Genomic DNA, 20,064 nt, shown 5'->3' with positions numbered 1-20,064 from the left:
TTTGTTCTTATTTTATTGGGAAACTGTGGTCACAGACATGGCGCTGCTTTATTGATGGAAACATACAAAGACTGATCATATAACTGAGTGGCTACTTCCAAAACAGCTTAAAAATAAAATCGACTCTTCCATGAAAGCCAAGTGTCCCATTTGCTATTAATGAAAGAGGTAGATTATTGTTTGTTAATGGCATTATAAAGACTCCAGGCTGTATTGGTGGCTATGGGTGATTACTCATGCTCATAAATCAATACAGAACTAAAATAAAGCTTAATAAAGTGGGCTTTAATTACTGTTCAACATGTTTTCATCCTTGGATTCGACAGCAGAATCTGGGTGGGCAGAATGGATGAATATAACTCTCCACTCCCTCAACAACTGTCTAACTGGCCATAGCACAAAATTCTGCTGCTTTTAGGCGTGACTATCTAGCTCTATGAATGTGAAGCAGTGCTGACAAAGTGCATGCATGCTCAGCAAAACCCTGCTCTGAATAAATACATGATCAAAAAAAAAAAAACCCTGACCAGGATCACGCTAATAACAATTCTGCAATGTGTTTGTTTTTATTTTTGTACCCACTCCCTGTCGCGCTGTAATCTACGCCACCATTATTTTCCATGCGGAGGTGATTCCTATCGCTGCTGTGTCCCGACATTATTGGCCGTGTTTGTTTGGTTCGTCGATAGAAAGAGAGTATGCGGAGTAGGTAGCGATAAGAATAGCTGTTTTATTGTGTGCCACTGCCTTGGCCCCTAATACTGAATGTGTTATCTGAGGGTGCAGCATGCCACATTAAGCTATGTGCATGTGACGCATGGCTGAGCAGCATTCCTCCTCCTGAGTGCATCGCAGGGCAGAGATAGTAGGAAGGCAAAGCAGCCTGACTGCCAACAGAGAGGGAGAGAGAGGAGCGAGCGCAGGAGAGATGAAGGGGGAGAGCAATACCGGGAACATGTAGTTAAGTGGAATGAAGTACTCTTTGTTGCAGATAAGATCATTCTGCTTCCCTAGCCGGCGTCACTAAAGCAATTTGAGCACAATGAATGTAGCTTGTTATGTTGTTGGCAGACCACAAAATTCCTCACTGACATGCAGATAAACATTAGTCCAAGTAATGAGAGACTTGCTTTTGTACATTCACGATGTTATTTTTATTTTATCAATAAGGCAGGGTCAGGTGTGATCTGCTAGTAAGCTGACAGGATTGGGGAGACATTGGTGGAATCAGGGCATTGTGGGAAATCAAGTCCAAGCTAGGGAATGTTACGGAAGAAGAGGCTAAATGACGGGTCCATCGTGGTCTCTGTGCTCAGCCGGTCATCCAACTTCCAGCAAGGTTCATAGGCCCCTGGTCCTGGGGTCTTCTGTGGTATGCAAAACAATACCCACATACACGCACATACTTTGTTCATTATGATGTCAAAAAGAAAGTTACTTAGCCAAAAGAGAAACATGGTAGTTTTTCTAGTTTTTCATTTATTTTCTTCATCTTGTTGGTTAAGAAACGTTAATCAATAAGACAAGGATAAGGAGGAGAGGGAGCTCATGTTATACAGTGGGGGAGAAAGACAGACAAAGCTAGGTTATATTGAATAAAATGCATAGGGAGTCAGAGTGTGCGACACTGTTTTCCTACTTTCATATCTACTTCCAGTGATCAGCACCTCACTACAGCCCTTGGTGTGTGTTACTTTTCCATTATATCTGTCTTCTGTATCCTGCAACCAAAAGTAAAAGAGCTCCAAGATGTCTACTATACAGTCAACACAACTGTTAGATCCTGACCAGACCAGGATCATTTGAATTCTGCCAACACCAAAGAGAAGGTATCATCCACAGACCAGTCACTGCCACAGTCTACAGAGGTCTCCAATGAACTGTTCAACCTTTCCAGACACCAGGTCAAAACCCACCTACATGTAATTACTTTGAGTGATTACGGCAGACAAGGAGTCATTCCCCGAGGTCTTAGATGGCAGAAGGAACCCATGCTGGGCAAAAAAACAGAAGAATTCTGTGAACGCCAGTGTGCCATCTTGAATAAGTGTGCTTTTGACCTGATGACTCTGCTTGTTGACCAACTTAAGAAAGACCTGGATGAATTGGGCAAATCAATTGATGAGAAAAATCTGTCTCTATCCCAAGCAATCAGACATGAAGAAAAATTCCTTGACCTTCTTAAGGCTAACCAAGACATGCAGGAGAAGCTCTCTAGAGAAATGAAAATCAAAAAAATTCAACAGAGACAAAAAAGGTGCAAGTGGGGGCAACATCTTTTTCTGTAGGAACCTCGAATGGAGCCCCAAAAGATGGCCTGCAGGACGTTAACTAACTGATTGGCTCTCCTCTGTTCAGCTCTCACCAACAATTAACTTTTAACCTTTTCTAACTTATATATGGGCTTGTTTGAAGAGAAGTTTATTTACTCTAACGATGGCTTCACAAGAATATATTCTTATGGAAGAGCTACTAGGATGATGTGTTTTGTTTGTTTAAAGTGTCCAAAACCCATCATGTTCTGATTCCTGCCATTTACTATGGATTATGACTACAAACACATCAGACTTCTAGATTTATGGATCATGAGAGAAAATAATTACTTGTATACAAATCTGTTCAGAAAACCTACTACTAGAAATACTTTACTTAGGGCAGACTCTGATCATCCCTTACCGTTTGCAGATTAAAACGAATTTTCCAGAAAACTGATGATTTTGACAGGAACATGAGTGAAATGAAAAACAACTTTCAGCAAAGAGGATACAACAAAATCTATCCTAAATGATGCTGCCACTAAAATACAAGACAGATCTAGGTGTGATCTCTGAAAAATAAACCTACAGTGAAATCATTAGAGTACTCTAAGGGTTCAGAACAGATAAAGGGAATAATAACAAAACACTGGCTTATACTTGAATCTGATTGTCAACTCAATGATGTATTCAAAGAGGTAAAAACCTGAGAGACCACCTAGTACACTCATATTTACCTCCTCTTCAATCAGTAACAGCCCAAGCCATTTTAATACCTATCCCTGAGGGCAACCACCGCTGTGGTTGTTGTAGTCAGTGTAACTAAACTTACCATTGTAACAATTTTAAACATCCTCACACAGGTAAAGAGATGTCTATAAAAGGAGTTATTTCATATCACACTAAGTTGGTCGTTTATCTTATCACTTGCCCTTGTGGTAAGTCATATGTTGGAAAGACGAGTAGAGCACTGAAAACTCATATTGCTAAACATAGGAGCACTCTTAGATACAAAAACATGAATTATCCAGTAGCAGCACATTTTGTTGAATTTAATCTTCCTATTTCCTCTCTAAGATATATTGCTATTCAGAAGGTATCTCTCCCCTCGAGAGGAGGTAACTTGGATTTTTTACTTTCCAAGAGGAAACACTATCGGATCCACCATCTAAGAGCCTTGTTACCTCATGGGTTGAATATAGAATATGACTTGAAGTGCTTTCTGTAATGTACCTCTTTTTATTTGATATTTAGATTAAGTTGTTTGTGATGTTCATCTAGAGCTGAGGTTTAACTTTTTCTGTATGTCTATTAGAAATCTTTTCAAAATAAATGTATTATTTTAAACATTTTGAATAAACTTAAACAAAGAATTGTAAAATTTAAATCTCTATATGTGGTATGAAACATAATGGTTCTTGTCACTTTGTTTGAAGTAATTTGATTGGTTCCATTTTATTTACACATATTACTCCAATAAGATCTAATATGTTACAAATGTGTTTGTTTTCCACCAAAATCATGATAAAATCATCACTGAATCAAATCAAAACATAAATATATTGCATTTTACTAAAAAACTGCCAATGCCATAATGCAGCTGAGAGGTTCTAAAACTAAAAAGTTTTACAGTCACACTTTTAGTAATGTACTGTTGTTCATGAAGAATAGTGAAGTGTAAGAGTGAAGTATGAACTCACTGAGTGCACATAGTGGAGCCGCGGCAATGTGGATTTGAAGCAGGAGGTGATGCCTTTTGCTGGTCTAGTCTGTGGATTGTAGTGGCATGGAGCAGGTCCCTCCTTCTGAGGTGGTCAGAGATAGTAGTTAGTATTGATTTATTGATCGATAGAAAGTGTGATAAAACTTCAGTATGCAGCAGACCAAGCCTAGCATGTGATCATTAGCATGTGAGCACACACGATTTCTCATCTTGGTTCAGGTGAAAAAATAACCTTGTGAGGAAGTTTTCTTTGTTGTGTTTTTGCCAGTAATGGCTTGTTTTTCTCCATTATTTTTACTGAAAATGTAAGTTAGCACTAGCTTAAAGTTAAAACCAACCGGATTGTAGTTCTGTTGGCTTCAGCTATACTTCAACCATAATACGTAAATGCAAATCTTGCATAGTATACCTTTAAATACACAGAGAGAAACAGCTAACTATGAGCCGATGACCAGGCTTTAGCTGGTAGCTCCTATGAAGAATGGAGGTTCTCTCAGAAGAGAGCTTAGACCTTTATTTCTAAGGTGCCATCTGAATTGAAATGGCATTGCTCTTAACCAGCCAAACACAAATTTAATTTAATTGATCCACTGAACATCATGACCTCTGACATTTTAGAGCCAAATGAGAGATTAATTCCTTCATCCTTGGATCTAAGCTCATGAAAACCTATTGTTATACCACACTGATACTTCAGTCATCTAAAGGACGCACTAACAATATTCACCAGACCTATTTTGAGGTCCCAGTCTGATAGTTTTAAGAGCTATGACGAATCATTTGACTCGTGTCTTTATGGTCTTTGCCAGTAGATCTGTGGTTTAGGTATGTTTAAGGTTAGTCTCTGTCAAAAGTCAGTCCATCTCTCTCCCTCTCTCTTGCCTTTCACTTCTCCTTTCCTCTTACCCACTAACACACATACTGGTCATCACCAGCGGCGTGCCATGCAGAAATAGCATCACCCTCCCTCCACCCTCCTTCTCAGACATAAAACTGTCTCCCTGTCCCTGAACACAGGACCAGCCCTTCATTTTCAGCCACTCTCTGATTCTGACCTAGGGAGAGAGGAAGGTGTCTTTTCCTCTCTTCTGCTCCTTGGAGGGATGGCTGCTACCATTACGTGCCATTTGATCCCACTTGCCAGTTCACTTGATCCTCGGCAACTGGCCTGCTGGCCCTGCAAGCCTGCATGATGCTCCCAGAGGTGCTAATGCAGGTGTATTTCACAGGAGCTGGCGGGCAGGACGAGAAGAGTGAAACTGTCTTACTGCCATTATGAAACCTCATTGTGTGTGTGTGTGTGTGTGTGTGTGTCAGTGTGTTTGAGCCAAAGCACCTGGCCTACTTTTCTACTATGGCACAGCACGTTTGAAACATTTTCCTGTGTGGCGTAGGTAACTGGCACATGCTGCGAATGTCTGTGAAACTTTTAAACTTTGACCTATTTTTGAGCCAAGACCTTGCTGTACAGTACTCCTTAAATCAACTGGAAAACTCATTTCTGAAATCAAATATTTTACAACATATTCTTGCTTTTCTTGATTTGGAAAAAGTTAATGGTGTGGCTATTTTTGCTTCCATAAAAGACATCCATTCATGTACTCCAAAGGGTTTTGGAGGGGACAATAGATGTCTGTCCTATAGGGTGCCTTGTGTGATGTTTGAAAGTTTATAAGTAGTGGTTTTTCAACTCATGTGGGGCTTTGATTCAGCATAATGTGTGGTAAACCTCAGGCCACCAGCATAAATTCGATGAGGTTGAGGTGCTTCTTCATTTGACAATGGATGTCTGTACCAAATTTCATGGCAATCCATCCAGTAATTATCAAGATATTTCAGTCAAAACAACAAAGGTTAACCTCATGGTGGTGCAAGAGAAAAGGTCAAGGGATCACCAAAGTCATTGGGATACATCCTCTTAGAACCATGAATATCTGTACAAAATATTGTGCCAATCCATCTAGTAGATGTTAAGATATTTCACTGGATAAGTGAAAACTTTAAGCTGCTGGTGGCACTAGATTAAAAGACAGAAGATTACCATCTTTAGGAATCATCCTGTGGGAACCATGAATGTCTGTATACAATTTCATGGCAATCCATCCAATAGATGTTGAGATATTGGACCAAAGTGGTGGAACGATTGACAGACCAACATCGATAGAGCCATGCCGCTAGCAGGTGTTTAGAGTAGCAGGTTCTCATGCAGTAGTTAAAAGTTGAATCACTCCTTAGCTACAGCAATAGGACATTTATTCATATGAAAATGTCTGGGATTATGAGTTTAATTCAAACAGGCTTGAATCTCAAGGGAGGATTTGTTCCTTCCGAGCAGCACGTGCAGTCGATTTTGCAAAAAAGCACAACATGTAAATCTAGGACACACAGTGGCCTCAGGATGGAGAAATTAAGTCAAAATCAGAAAAAAAGAGAATATATATCTTTCTTGTTGTGCTCCCAAACATCTTCAGTTCACTGGAGGTTTCTCTCTGTATGTGAGGAAATCAATTTCATTTTACTCCTAGCTGAGAGGCATGGCTCAGAAAAATCTGAAATTCTTACCCCCCATCTCAGGATGGACCTAGAGTTCCCAGTATAAACCATTAAACCTCAACTTTGATCTGCTAATATCTGTGTACCTCCGACAGGTCATCCATCTGAATGATCTGTGCTTTCTGTAACTTCACTGCAGGATTTGTGTAACTGCTTAACCTTTGACAACAAACTTGTCTTAGAGTCGCTGTGACACCACTAACAGCAGAAAACTGCTCCCAAGTCTGCAGTAATAACACCCTCGGGATTTCTTAGCACCTTTCCTTCTCTGTCAACACTCAGCAGCTGCCAGCACGGCTCAAATATCCATCAGCTACCAGCATGGACACACTGCTAAGGCTGCAACACTGCAATATGAGCCAAAGCTGACTGGTCAGCCAGTGCAGTGCCATAACAGGCCCTCAAATGGGGCAAATGATACAATCAGACAGGCTGTGGGATTGGTTTTCTTTGACCCTAGTGGTTGTCATAACTAGCTCATGTACAGCACATACCAGATACACACTACAGTAGGTCACAGTTTGTAACCAGAACCTATTGAAAGTGTATTGTAATGAAGCCTTTTTGTGGGCAATGGAAAGACTGAATGGTCCTAATAACCAGCCTTGGTGACTAGATACTTACAGGCGGAAAGCTGATCCGTTGCACAGTCGACCGAAACATCACATGCCTGCAAGGAGAGGAGAGAAGAAAGAGGGGGGGTGGCTGTCATAATAATAAAAAAAAAGAAAAGACAGAAGAACAGTGAGGGGAAGAGTGAGAGAAGAAAAGAATAAGGCCGTGCATGATCAGAGGCAGAGAAAATGAGAGAGCAGGTTGGTGATTGCTCCTCCATCTTTGTGCTGTGAGGAGATGAGAGAGCAAAGCAGAAGTTGTGTGAAGAGGAAGGATTCAGCGATCAAGGGATGATTCATAGGTTGTCTGCTCTGCTGTGATCTGAGAGTTAAAGAGAGGCTGTTTGTCGAGTGCTTACTTGCAGGGAATCTTCTCCACTGGTTTGGCTGTCACAGTGTAGTCACACGGTGAAGTGTTTATATGCTGGCAGAGGGAATAAAGATAAAGTGTTTAGATATATATGACAGTTGAACCATGGGTTTGTTTTGTGTCTGCTGTGTTACATCGCCAACAACACGCTTCTCTTTCCAACATATCCTCTGTTTTCAGTTAGTCTGCTGCAGGAGCTTTTTTAAGAGCACCTACTAGGACTGAGTGATACAGACAAAATCAAATATCACAATATTACCTCAATGTCGATATTGCGACAATATTGTGGGGACGACTATTGGTGCTTAAACAAAATATTTACAAATAATCATCAGTAATATATAAAAAGGATATAAAATGATATATTGACTAAGTAGGTAAAGGAAAATAATAGAACAGCTAGAACAGTCTGGTAAGTTCAGAAAATGACATCACTTTACTGTAATGCAGCCTTTAAAACCAGGAAAAAACAACACTTATGCCATATCACGATATTACCATATCCAAAATCTAAGACAATATCAAGTCTCAAATCACAATACTGACAAAATCTTGATATATTATTCAGCCCTAGCACCTGCTGTATTTTTAAGCCAGGTACTGTGATGATGAGTAGACGCCGCTGCCAAGTAGACTATCAAACAGAGCAACTGATAAATACTGCTTAAGTAAGTGACACCCTTGGGATAAGAAATATATACTACAATCAAGGTGGTGTAGTGGCATAGATCCTACCAATAATCACTCTTGAAATCATATCTAATGTTATTGGTAAAATATATAGATTACCATTATGCTTATTTTAGAGCAGCATACAAAACATCAAGATATTTGATCAAAATCTAAGATATATACTCCCTTTATTCTTGTTACTTGCAAATTGATACCAGTCTGCACTGTAATAACCAATAAGAAATGGTAAAAACACACTTATACTATATTTCAAACCTTATGGCATTAGAGGTATTACATTTTGGCTTTTCTGTTTGTAGATTTATTACATATATACATTACATATAAGTTAGTTAAAAGTGTTTTCCCCCATATATTCAACTATTTCTTAAACGTGTCCCATATGCCAGCAGTAGGAAGGATAAAGGTCATGCCTGAACCGCACCTTGTCCCTGATGCCCAGGGTGATGATGTCAGGCCGTGGGCAGTTTTTGAAAGAGTAGGAAGCCTGGTGCATCAGGATCTCCTGGGTAGCGTCGGTGTATTCGTACGCCCCAGGCAGCAGCAGATCCCCCTTGTGCACGCCCACAGTCTGGGCTTTCCTGCCCAAGCCTTTAAACCCGTAGGTCTTCCTCACCGGGTTCAGTTCAGCTTCCTCAATGAAATCCCGGATGTGATAGAAACCTGGGATGGGTGTGTCCTAGAATAAAGTGAGAGGAGAGAAGCTTAGATAATGTAAGACCACATCGCTTTGTGCTAGGGTTGTACACTTAACTGTATTGCTGCCATGTTGCAGCCACCACTGGATCATTGTATAATAACTTTGAAAAGGAACATAGGAAATAAAGATAAATGATGGTATGAAGGTCAGTATGAATGTTGAGTTTTCAAATACGATTAAGAAGAGGAAGCTTTTAACTTCAGGCCTATTCACCTACAAATGCTGACTGGCGTCCTAGCCAAACAATAATCTAAATTTAGACGTTTCAAAATGAAATGCCTATTTGTACAAGCAGAGTATATACAGTAAATGCACAGCAAACAAGCTATGTTTGCTGCACTAACACTAAGCCGCCTGGCCTATTGTCAGCTGTATAGGATACATTCACAGACAGAAGAAGGCAGCTGATTAACAATGGAGCCTGGGAGCTGGGTTCACATTAAAATAAACTGATAATTAATTAGGTCTAAGTGTCATTACCATTAATGTACTGTTAAGCACTTAGGGACTGGACTCACTGCAGTGTAAGTGTTTGAATTTATTTCTACCAGACTGCACACTTTGGACAGAAACACTGGGATAGTGCTGTCCATTAAAAGCTATTAACTGACAGTTAATAGAACATGATATGTCAGTGAGGGAGTGCGGTATCTCGCTGAAATCACAGCTGTTGGAAGCTACCTGAAGGTAATATGTACCAGTGCTGCTATAGTTGTGCATGAGCTAATGAGCCACTTTGAAATGGCAAACCAGTGACAAGTGTTTTGGCCCGCACAGGCGACAGCATAGCAGCCTCCGCTCCAAAGACAGGCTATGAAACCATACTGCAGTATGACAGACACCTACTTTCAGTGTTCCCAGCCACCAGCGCCCCCGGCCACACAGGTCCACCTTGTCATCACCCTGCAGATAAAAACAGGACATAAGCCACGAGATGGTAGAGACTGTTTCTGCTATGATGACTTTGCTATGCCAACAATGTGTTGATGAGTCTCCCACATGTATCATCTTGTGCTTTACCAGTTCTGCTTGTTCTAATTAACCACACACAGTTACAAGGGCTTTAAAGAGCCTTACCTTATCTGTTCTATTACCACCCCTGGACATGTCACTGACTTTAGAGGCAGCTTTGTTTTTCCGTGTGGCCGTACCCTGCACTGTACTCATTGTCGTTCACTATCTGGTTGACTGGAGATCCAGTGACACCTGACCACCATTAAAACTGTGACTGTTACTATAGCAGCGACTCCACTATCGATCAATTTTTCAACAAGCTGGCCTGGTGGTGGAGAGCTAAATTTAGACTCACCGACCAGTTTGTTTGTGAGTAAGTCCGTGTCCTAACTGAAAGCTATGCGAGGTTCATACTGTACATGTTGCAGTTAGTCCTCTTATTATTATCCCTGTGATATTTGGAGTGATACTGTCATATTGATTAGAAGATACCGATCAAAACTTGTCATCACAGTGCTAATTGCAATCCAGTACAAGACAAAACAGGAATTCATGTATCATTCTTTCCGGTGTGGGTCTTGAAATGCAACAGTTTTGGGAGCACAACAGGTTTCTTCTCTCTTTATGAAATTTGAAGTACCTTACCTCTTGTGGCATACTGGGCAGGAGTGTGATGTCATGCACACACACACAGCACAGCATAACTAAAGACCATCACCTGAAGTTAAAATCTCACTCTGGGAGCAAAGGCTACATGGAAGGCATGGTTCAAATAAGCCAAGAAATCATGTTTACACTGCCTGTCAAGGAAGTCTCATGTGACCTGAGAGTACATGTGGAGATGAAGGCTACACACACATTAAAAACACACTGAGGCTGTTCTGTGCATATATGTCCCTTTTCATCATAGTACCTCATGTACATTCAGTTTTCTGTTTTGGACAATGCATGAATGCAGAGGAGTGCCAAGACTAGTGTTACATGTGCAGCGTAATTAACAGCTTTTTATAAGTAGACTGCGACAACACTTCGACTGTGAGAGTTTTTTAAGACTTGTGATAATTGGTTTTGACAAGATGAGAGCCACTTGTGTCATCGATTCACACCTGAAATTGCTGTGGGTAGTGGTGTTCCTTTTTGTTCTGTCTTGGAAATTTAGTTGATAATAAACTTTTTATAGCAGCACACACGACAAGACTTAGAAAAATCAAATGAGGTGAGTAAATTACCTCTTTACATTATAGTCCTTGTTAGAGTATGGCTTGTTACTTAAGTGCATTTTGTGATGTGCTAAATGCTTGAATATGCATCTACAGAGACTCATGAATAATATGTACATCTGACCAAGCGACAAACTGCTGCCCCCCTACTACTCAACACAGTCAAAACCATCACATAACACCTTCATTTTTTTCTTCTTTAGCATTATGGAAGTGTTAATTCAGTCACTGCACAGGATCAGAGGCATAAACTAGAAGCAGCTTGCATAAAATTGACACAGGAGGCAGAGCAGAGGTCCACAATAGAGCTTTATTTTGTCATTCATCAAAATAACAAACTTAGTATCTCTGCAAGCTACTGTAACAAACTCAATAATCAGAAATTAACAAAAAAAAAAAAAAAAAAAAAAAAAAAACAGGTACACCTCTATTTACACCATGGTTTCTGATGTACTCTCGATCACCTGCACCTCGTGATTGGGGGCAAATGCCAAGTAAGACATGAGTTAGTCAGCTTCTACATGGTGCTGTGCCAACAGCAGCAGACAACACATGGCCTATGCAGTCAGTAAGGGAGCTGGACAGTACAAGGCTAATCTAATGTCGAGTACCACTGTGGGCACTTCAAGATAGAAGCCTTTGATCCCACTCAGTGCTTTTATTTAATGACAATACAGATTTGATCTGAGCTTATCTGAACATTAAGAGGCATTGGCTGATGCTCCTCAGTGCTTTTGGGAATTAACAGGGGACACTTAAAATGGTAAACATTTCATGTGTATTCTAAGCAACAAGAAAAAAAAAAAAAAATCCTATCAAAAATGGAGCATCCTGTCCTCAATACAAAAATGGGAATTATTACAGGGTATACAAACTCAAGGATCCATTATAACTGAGAAAACAAGACAATTTTCAAATCCGGGTAGATTGTAAATTTTATTGGAAAACAAAAATATACAACTTGGAATGGATTATTTGAGGCATGACCAGAGGCCATAAAAAAAAAGAAAGAAAGAAAAGCAAAAGTAGTGAGTAAAACATTAAAAAGCATGGTAAGATTAGTCGTTTTCTGGTATATAGAACAGCAGATACAAAAAGAGTTTGTACGAGTACCTAGGAGATACACCCGTGTCATTTTTTTGCAGTAGTGCAATGCTGAGAGATTTTCCATATATACTTTGTCCGTAGTCCATGCAGAGTTTAACTCCTCTACATTGTTTCCATGCCAACAGTGTTGCCAAGTGACAACCAGCTGACAGGTTTCCAATGTCGCCATGCGTGGAGGGGCCCCGAGCACAAGACAGGAAGATTCGAAGTTCTCTGGCTCCCAGGGGCCTCCACGGGCATCTGGTTGTATGACCGTTCCGTCACTCCAAAACACCATGACAGCAAAAGAAAGGGACATGGGGACAAGAGCCTATGCAGTTTACATGCAGTTCCTTTGGACAGCAGAAGGGGCAGGGACGAAGGGGGGCTATTAAGATTTTACAGATAAATTACACAAAGAAAAAAAGGCAAATTATTTATATACGAAATCTGTACAAGGCCTTCACTTCGCCGTCATCATTTGTACGAACTCTGCAGGAAAAAAAAAAAGGAAGGAGAAACAAAAATGTTGAGACTCAGTGTCAAATGAGTAAAAACAATCATATTTATTAAAAAAAAAAAAAAACACACAAAAAAAAACATAAAATCCAACATCTACCAACCTTCATAGTTGACCTGTCCATCTCCGTCAATGTCTGCTTCTCTGATCATCTCATCCACTTCTTCATCAGTCAGCTTCTCTCCGAGGTTTGTCATCACATGGCGCAGCTCAGCAGCACTGATGTATCCATTGCCATCCTGAAAATTAGATCAGTTAGTAAGCAAATTTTTTTTAATGTTATACATACATGTGTGGGAGTGCAGACAGTATTTACCTTGTCAAAGACACGGAATGCTTCTCTGATCTCCTCCTCGCTGTCTGTGTCCTTCATCTTCCTTGCCATCATGGTCAGGAACTCCGGGAAGTCTATCGTTCCATTTCCTGAAGACATAAAAACAGACATGGTGAGGGATTTCCATCCAGCGAATCTACAGTATGTGTGGTTAGCAGGTTTTGAAGCCAAATTGAGTTCTCACCATCAGCATCCACTTCATTGATCATGTCCTGCAGCTCTGCCTCTGTGGGGTTCTGGCCCAGAGAACGCATGACTGTGCCCAGCTCTTTGGTGGTGATGGTGCCATCTCCATCCTTGTCAAAGAGCGAAAATGCCTCCTTGAACTCTGTTAGTAAGAAAAAGTACATGGGCTTGTTTAGTACAGCAGATGTCACACCAAAAGCAAGACATACACAACAGAACTGGCAAGACAGTATGACAGTGGGTGTAAAATACCAACACTGCAGAATCTGAATCTATAGCAGAAAATATAGAAAATCCATGTAAAGGCTTTCAGGCAACCTTGCATAACCAAGTCTTCATCTTATCCTCAAGTCTGCCAATCACACTGACCCAAACCCTGAATTAGCTCAAGACTCAAAAGGGCATTACATCACTCATGTTTCAGTTATAAACTGGCTACAGCATACTGATGAGCCCTTCTGTTTTGAGTTCCAGCTGCAGTCGTTTCTGGCTAAACAAGGATAGCGACCACGAGACCAAGCAGAAGGGCAGAGTCAGCAGCGAATGACAGCCTGTGTGGTTTGGTGGAGCCGTGAGGGATGACGAACAATGACACACTCATCAAGTGTGATGAGGCCAATGGGCAATGTGTAGTGGCATGCAGCAGCTTGTCAGCATCATAAAAACTACAACCTGCCCTGCCATTTGCAGGGTCAAACACACAAGGCAACACCCTTTGTTATGAGAGAAGGCCTACAATCTGCATCAACTGCAGGAAATGTAAGGGAAATCCAATGATATGGATTGTTAGAAGCCCACATCACTGCAGGTGCTTAACATTACTGTTGACTTCCACATCAACAGAGGCATGCTGGTGCATGATCTCTTGTTGTTCAAAGAAACTGACAATTTAAAAACTGCCACGTGTCAGCAAAACATCAAGCAAGTTGTTAACGCACTAAGGGCTTATTCCATATGATCAGGATATTGTGAAACATGAGACATAGACTGACTCAAGTCAACGGAAGCAGATTAACAAGATATAAAACTAGCATTACAATTGTACCATGCCACATTTTAGACATGAAAAGCATGATAAAAAACAAGCAACTGGCAACAATGCCTCAGGGGACACTCCTACTGCATGCCTTATGACAAGACCTAGATTAAAACTTATAACATCAGGACGCTAAGCCCAAGTTACTACTGTAATGTAAGCATTCCGTCTGATGAGAACACACCCAGGGCAAAGGACACATCATGCACAGCATGTAAAAAGGTGACTGCCAACACCTCACCAGAATGCACACCCCTTCCAGATTACATCATTTATTACACAGCAACCATGAAAATGCAAAGTTTTCCATGAGGGAGTCCTTCTGTGCTCCAAAGCCAGCAAGCAACAGCCGTTTCATTCATTCCTGTTTTATGACCAGTAGGCTGCCCTGTGGAACGCCTTAAAAGGCAAAAGTATAAATCCACTGCAAGGGATGCAAGGATCCATAACGAAGGCCATTTTGCAGGATATGAGGAAAGCAGAAGATCAATGCAGCGATGTCTTACCAGCAATCTGCTCTTCTGTAAGCTGATCAGCCTGAAAAGAAGCAAATGAAGCAATTAATAATGTGCCAAAAACTGAAAATATTCACAACAAGCTTTTCCATCCTAATGGAAATTAGGATGGAAAAAGAAGATTTTAATAGCCATCCCAAATCTTAATGAATGACCTCAAAGTCAGGGCAATCCATTTACTAAAAAGCTAACTTACAAACACATCTTTTTACACTGGAGGTTGCAGTAACTATGCGAGCAGCTGTACAACTACACAAAAACAGAGGCAAATTTAATGCGGTTGGCTAACAATCTTTTATGTGATCTTAGGAGAAAGAAACAATGCCGAAAAAATGTCAGATCACATTTAGTACGCGCCCATTTAACGTTAGATCCATCTCCGTTTGAACGATGGATGACGCTAACTTTGCCCAGACAATGAACAACATACAATTTGGCGGTAAATGTTAGCTAGAGGAGCTAAAGTTAGCAAGCTACCATCATGTGCCGGCTCACAGTTACAGCCCTTTCAGACAAACACCAACGTTACTCAACATTTAGCAGAATGACTGACTAATACAGCTAGTCGTCACAAGCAAGGCACCGGTTGGCAAATAGTCACACATTTGTCAATCAGCGCCGACCACGGTCATAATTTAACGAGTCTTACATTAGCTTGAATACTGTTGGTTTGAATAAAAAGATTTGTTAGGGAACGCTGATACACAGTTTCAAGAGTAACTACGGTTTAGTTACGTTAGGCACACGAGTGTTAACGTTACTGCATTTATTCAGGCCATTGCGGCTTTAGTTTACGTTAGCTATACGGCAACTGCATCGCATCGTTTTAATGTTGGCTTCAGCTTAGCCACGGATGACTTTACGTTTTCATGACATTTCCTTCAAACATTGAAAAAGTTGCTACGGGGCTCTCAGACGAGTATAGACTGGAGAGAGAAAACATAATCTTGTTTTTCTTACCATTTCGACGTAGATGCAGCGGCTGGTTCACAACAAAATCCGTAAGAAAGCCAAAGCCGACACGAAACTGACAGTCTCTATGAACACAGTGAGGAAGAGCCAACTGGACTCGCCTTTAACGGCTATCCTAAACTCCTCCTCTTTTCAATATCACTCCGCCAACTTCCCCCTTTTCCTCAGTTACTAAATTAATTAAAATCATATTTGTAGAAATCATTATCTACACAGTAAAATCAAGAAACAATTGTAATACCCATGTATGACGTTTGTGAAAGTTTTAACGTCGATATTTGGAATGATATTGCGTACCGCTGGCAGTCTACATAACGGCGTATGAATACTTTCTGCTACTCTGTGATGGGGCACAAGACGTAGCTGAAAGAAATCGCGCGCTCTGATTGGTGTGTTTGTACCTGCAATGCGTCACTCCCATGGTCTGCGCTGCCGCTGCATCTTATCCATAGACATCCCAGTCAGTGCCACAGGCATGGCAGACAAGCTTGTTGCATAGTGTGTATACATATGGGCATCATCTTTAGGGAGACCCAATAAGACAGTTTTGATAAGTAATTAGCTACCAGGAACATAGTTTATCATTTGTAACTAGGGCTTTACTGACCCAATTTGTACTTCCATGAGCTTCTCTTATTTCCTGTTGCTGCACTTGGCTCATTTCTGATTACATTACTTGTATTTTCAGTTGCATATTGATACCCATGCTGTTTTCAGATTGTTGTTTACAAGGTTTACAAGGTTACAACAGACTGTGATGTAGTTCAGTGTGGCTCTTAAGTAAAGTTCCTCCTGTTTGCTGCATCTTATGCATAATGAGATGCAGTGTCAGGGCTGAGGTGTTTTGGGTTTAATAGTTTGTAATAGATAATAGTTTGTGCATCTGTGTAGTGTCTGCATGCATGCGCATTTAGATGTGTGATATGTGACTGGGTCTGTCGCAGGCATTGCTGTCAGATGACTGTGGGTTCTCAGGTCTAATTATGCTGCTGGTGTGGATGGAGTATCTGATAGCCTGATTGCTTATGCCTGGCTGCTCTCCTGTCTCCCAGTGACCACCTGTCTCTGGCCTGGTCCCATGGGAGATGCTGTGGAGGAGGTGGAGGAAGGTAGACAGAGATGCGCGAGAAGAAGGATTTGAGGAACCACACAGAGAATGCACTAGAATCTCTACAGTATGTCCCAAAACAGCCGCTCTAACTCCCAATTCTACTGCCTCTCTTATTATTAGATACAGATGTCACACTGTATGTAGAGAGCTGGGATTGTGAAAAGCTGAACATCTCACACATGCAAGACATGAGGATCCAAAGTGGTTCCCACATCCATCTGCACTGTTTGCAGAGGTGATGCTGCCTGTGGCATGTGATCAGCTGAACAGCCTCAGAATCCGCTAGATTTTTTCCAACCTTGCTAATCTGGAGCACATTGGATTCTTTTCATTTAAATCTGTTTTTCTGCTACGGGGGGTTATGACACTCTGCAGATTATGTAATTCCAAAGGTGACGGCACAAAGGCCTAAATCTGTCACAAGAACCAGATAAGCTGGAGCATGTGTAAATGACTGTATGTAGCAGTGTATGAATTCACCTCACGCCTCACTGAAAACACTTGGAGACTAATATTTATAAGTGGCCATGAAAACTTAACTGTATGTCCCCTGGCGTTCACGTTTTTGAGATGTTATTATGCAACATCTGTGGTGAATTGCCCCAATAATACAATTGTTGGGAGACAATGGTTTACTGTAGGGTCATAAATATTTCAGAATCAGAAAAGCACTCTACTTTGTCCTCTGCCCAATCTCTATAGCCGCACTTCATCCAATATGCAGAATCAGCAGTTTGGTTGGTTGATGAGATGCCCTTCAATGATCCCCAGGTCTCAGAGGACCAGCTGCAGGTCAAAGGTGACTTGGTTGGGGGTTAATATGGAAAGGGCATATTGGAACACAGGAGACATGACTTAATGGTCTATAAAACCTGAAACCAATCTCCACGATGTAAGCCAAGGAGGACTTGCTCACAACATGAAGGACAATATAATATGTGTTACAGTGTTGTTTTTGCATTATGAATGGTTACCCAGGTTAATCAGTGTGTGTGCACTCCAAAAAAGATATTCCTTTTATGTTTCCCTCTCCTCTTATCAGCTCTGTGAATATGTAACTTCCTCATGTAATGAGCCCTTATCAGGCACAGCCCAACCCGGAGCATTTATATAAAACGGCAGCGTTCATTTCCACACCGCAGGGGGGGTCAAAGGTCACTTCAGTTCAGCAGAGGCAAGGCTGAAGTCATCCCTCCATCTTCATTAATGTCACCTCCCGATGGCCTGTAACATCACTCCCGCTGATAGCAGTTAGCATTGTTCCCTCCGCAGAAAAAGCTACCATGTGGGTCAGTTCAATTTTTGGCAATGGGGGCGGGCCGGGCTGGCACACAGCACGTGAGACATGCAGTGGTACAGTGCAGGGTAGTGATATTGCGCAATCATGTTCTAAAATAAAGCAGCTTCCACGCAAAAGCTTGATGAGACGGCTAATTTGTGTACCTAAGTGGCATGTGAGGACTTTGAGAGATAAAGTCTTGGTGACAAATATGAGAAGATGTTTACCTGTGTAACTGAAAGACGCAGCCGCCATTATTAATGAATGAGGCTTTGTAATGCACCTGCTGGTTCAATGCCAAGGGAGCGGATCACCTTTCATGGGAGAGAATGGTAGTTGTTTGTGTGTCATGCATGTGAAGCTACTATCAGTGAAAAGACCTTTACATTGTGAGTGTGTATGTCTCCGCACATGCAGGCCTACATCTGTTTGCTCTCCAGAGTGTGTTTGAACATCCGCACACGTGTGTATATGTGAGATTAGCCTACATGCCTGTATGCAAATGCATCTGTGTGTGTGTGCACACTGATGGTAAATATGACGTGGAGGAGGTGTGTTCATTTGCACATGTATTTTTTATGATGTGAAGGCAATTTCGATCTGTGCTATTTCTGAAGAGTATTAGTAATGTTTACCAGCATTAGCTGGCTAAAGGTCTGGCCCAGTCAATGGACAAAGTTGATGGTGGATGATTTTACAACCATGCGATAAGGTTATTAGCTGTATAAGGTCCAACAACAGGCGAGCCGCACATGAGCCAATCCCATCGCCTTGCTGGCCTACCTGTTACTGAGAAATGACTTGTTTTCCAAAATTACATCATGATGCAGAAATGATTAATGGCCTCAAATCAGATAAGAGGATTTGGTCGAGCCTGCTATCCCCTGCTTATTTCAAACATGTAGTGATGAAATGGATATAATGTTAAGTATGCACTTAGTTGTTTTTTTGTTTTATCCCTTTAACGTGTTGTGTTTGTTGGGCCTGGCACTGGATCATCAACCGTCTCTAAACCTGCACATGTCAGTTGTTTTATTTGAGGGGATCTGAGGGGCAAAACCATTTACTGGCTGTCAAATAGAATCCCTGCGGTTGATCTTCGCTCTCCCACTTTTCATTTCCCCTCGTGTCCTCTCTCTCCATCTCTCTTTCTCTCTCTCTCTTTCTTTCTTTCTCTGACTCTATCTAACTCTGTCCCTCTCCCTGCCTCCCTCTTTCCATCACTGGCTTGCCTCCAGGTTGTCTGCTGCAGTCAGTGTGGAGCTGGAGTTCAAACACTGCAGCCTTCAGCAGCACATGAAACAGTGCTACTTGGAACCTTCCAGAAGTGTGGCACTACAAAGCTCTCTCGCCAAGGTGATTTCATCCTCAGTATCTGCTTTTCCCTGTTAGCTGTGTCTATCACAGGTGTCAGGAGTTCCTCTTGCTATGGAGTTTTATTCTTTCCATAAGTTTCCTTTAAGAATTCTAGTGTATGTGAAGTGATCTCAGTTTACTCTCTCAATCAATCCTGAAGAAACTGAAACCAGGGGAAATCGAGAAGCACCGCAGAGGTTGTTCAGGAGTAGTTGTGTGCATGAGTGTGTACTTTAGTGCTTAACCGCAAATAAGGAGGTGACAGGGACAGAGTGTTTAGCAGCGCCCTGTCCTTGACCCTGGCTGTAGCATAGGCCAGGTCTGACTCTGCAGTGGCGGAGACCCGCAGGGCTGCCTCGCTCTCAGATGATCTCATTCTGCAGGGGGCAGCGGGCTCCACCGCATGCTGAGGCCACTTCCAGATGAAGGCTGCAGAGCAGGTGTCTTGTCGTCTATGTGTGTGTGTGGCTGTGAGTGTGCTGCGTTTCTATTTAAACCCTGCTCATAAACAAATGTGATTGATCAGCCTTGTTTGGAAGACTCAGCTGTGACACCTGGTGGCTGGAGGAGAAAGTGCAGGTTGCTGG

General features: G+C 41.6%; 2 protein-coding genes across 3 annotated transcripts; both read right to left on the bottom strand.

The window, feature by feature from the left end:
• Positions 1-10,240, bottom strand: stpg4 (sperm-tail PG-rich repeat containing 4). 2 transcript variants are annotated; one of them, XM_044372753.1, is made up of 7 exons: positions 9,986-10,240; positions 9,755-9,811; positions 8,633-8,887; positions 7,505-7,569; positions 7,156-7,201; positions 3,956-4,060; positions 1-1,367 (listed from the first exon to the last, which is right to left on the bottom strand). In XM_044372753.1, exons 1-7 carry the CDS (start codon positions 10,073-10,075, stop codon positions 1,257-1,259), a joined length of 729 nt encoding a protein of 242 aa, XP_044228688.1. In that variant the 5' UTR covers positions 10,076-10,240; the 3' UTR covers positions 1-1,256. The 2 variants fall into 2 exon arrangements, with proteins under 2 accessions (XP_044228688.1, XP_044228687.1); XM_044372752.1 differs by lacking the exon at positions 9,986-10,240 and having other exon boundaries at positions 9,755-9,945.
• Positions 10,241-11,373: 1,133 nt separating this feature from the next.
• calm2a (calmodulin 2a (phosphorylase kinase, delta)) lies at positions 11,374-15,842 on the bottom strand. Its single transcript, XM_044372754.1, has 6 exons — positions 15,720-15,842; positions 14,751-14,781; positions 13,207-13,350; positions 13,005-13,111; positions 12,792-12,927; positions 11,374-12,660 (listed from the first exon to the last, which is right to left on the bottom strand). Exons 1-6 carry the CDS (start codon positions 15,720-15,722, stop codon positions 12,632-12,634), a joined length of 450 nt encoding a protein of 149 aa, XP_044228689.1. The 5' UTR covers positions 15,723-15,842; the 3' UTR covers positions 11,374-12,631.
• Between the last annotated feature and the right edge of the window lie 4,222 nt (positions 15,843-20,064).

The sequence above is a fragment of the Thunnus albacares genome, chromosome 14 (assembly GCF_914725855.1).
Source record: "Thunnus albacares chromosome 14, fThuAlb1.1, whole genome shotgun sequence".
Taxonomy (NCBI): Eukaryota; Metazoa; Chordata; class Actinopteri; order Scombriformes; family Scombridae; genus Thunnus; species Thunnus albacares.
This window is presented reverse-complemented; position numbering and strand designations above follow the sequence as displayed.